Source organism: Penaeus monodon, chromosome 30, assembly GCF_015228065.2.
Source record: "Penaeus monodon isolate SGIC_2016 chromosome 30, NSTDA_Pmon_1, whole genome shotgun sequence".
NCBI lineage: Eukaryota > Metazoa > Arthropoda > Malacostraca > Decapoda > Penaeidae > Penaeus > Penaeus monodon.
In genome coordinates, this window is record NC_051415.1 from 22,004,971 (window position 1) to 22,005,310 (window position 340).

The 340-nt window shown below is 35.9% G+C and overlaps 1 protein-coding gene across 1 annotated transcript in view; it reads right to left on the reverse strand.

The window, feature by feature from the left end:
* Positions 1-340, reverse strand: part of LOC119592627 (peptidylprolyl isomerase domain and WD repeat-containing protein 1-like) — a gene marked incomplete in the record, with an annotated part of 7,339 nt that overhangs the window by 6,826 nt on the left and 173 nt on the right. Inside the window, 1 exon segment of the mRNA XM_037941522.1 lies at positions 281-340. Coding sequence (XP_037797450.1) covers positions 281-340 — 60 coding nt within the window.

Here is a 340-nt window from a genome sequence, read left to right on the forward strand (position 1 = left end):
TCCAAAGCATAATAACCTTCAACAGAGGAAAATTTGCATAAGGACATGAATAGAAAATATCTGTAAAATATAAACGCCTACATTTATGTTTGACGATAAATCAATAGGGTCTTTTAATTTTTTTTCTATAATATTTGATGCATAAACATAGTTTTATAGACAGTTCTTATAGGTATGAGTACTCATACCTAAGAGATGACACCTATTATTCAAGTCCTTTGGAAAACTGTTCATCCTCTCTTTGGCGACTTTTTAAATGAATGTCTAACCTCCTTCCTACCTTTGATCTTCTTGACCTTAGGCTCCGCCGCTGCCTCTTCTGGCCGAGGTCCAACCCACC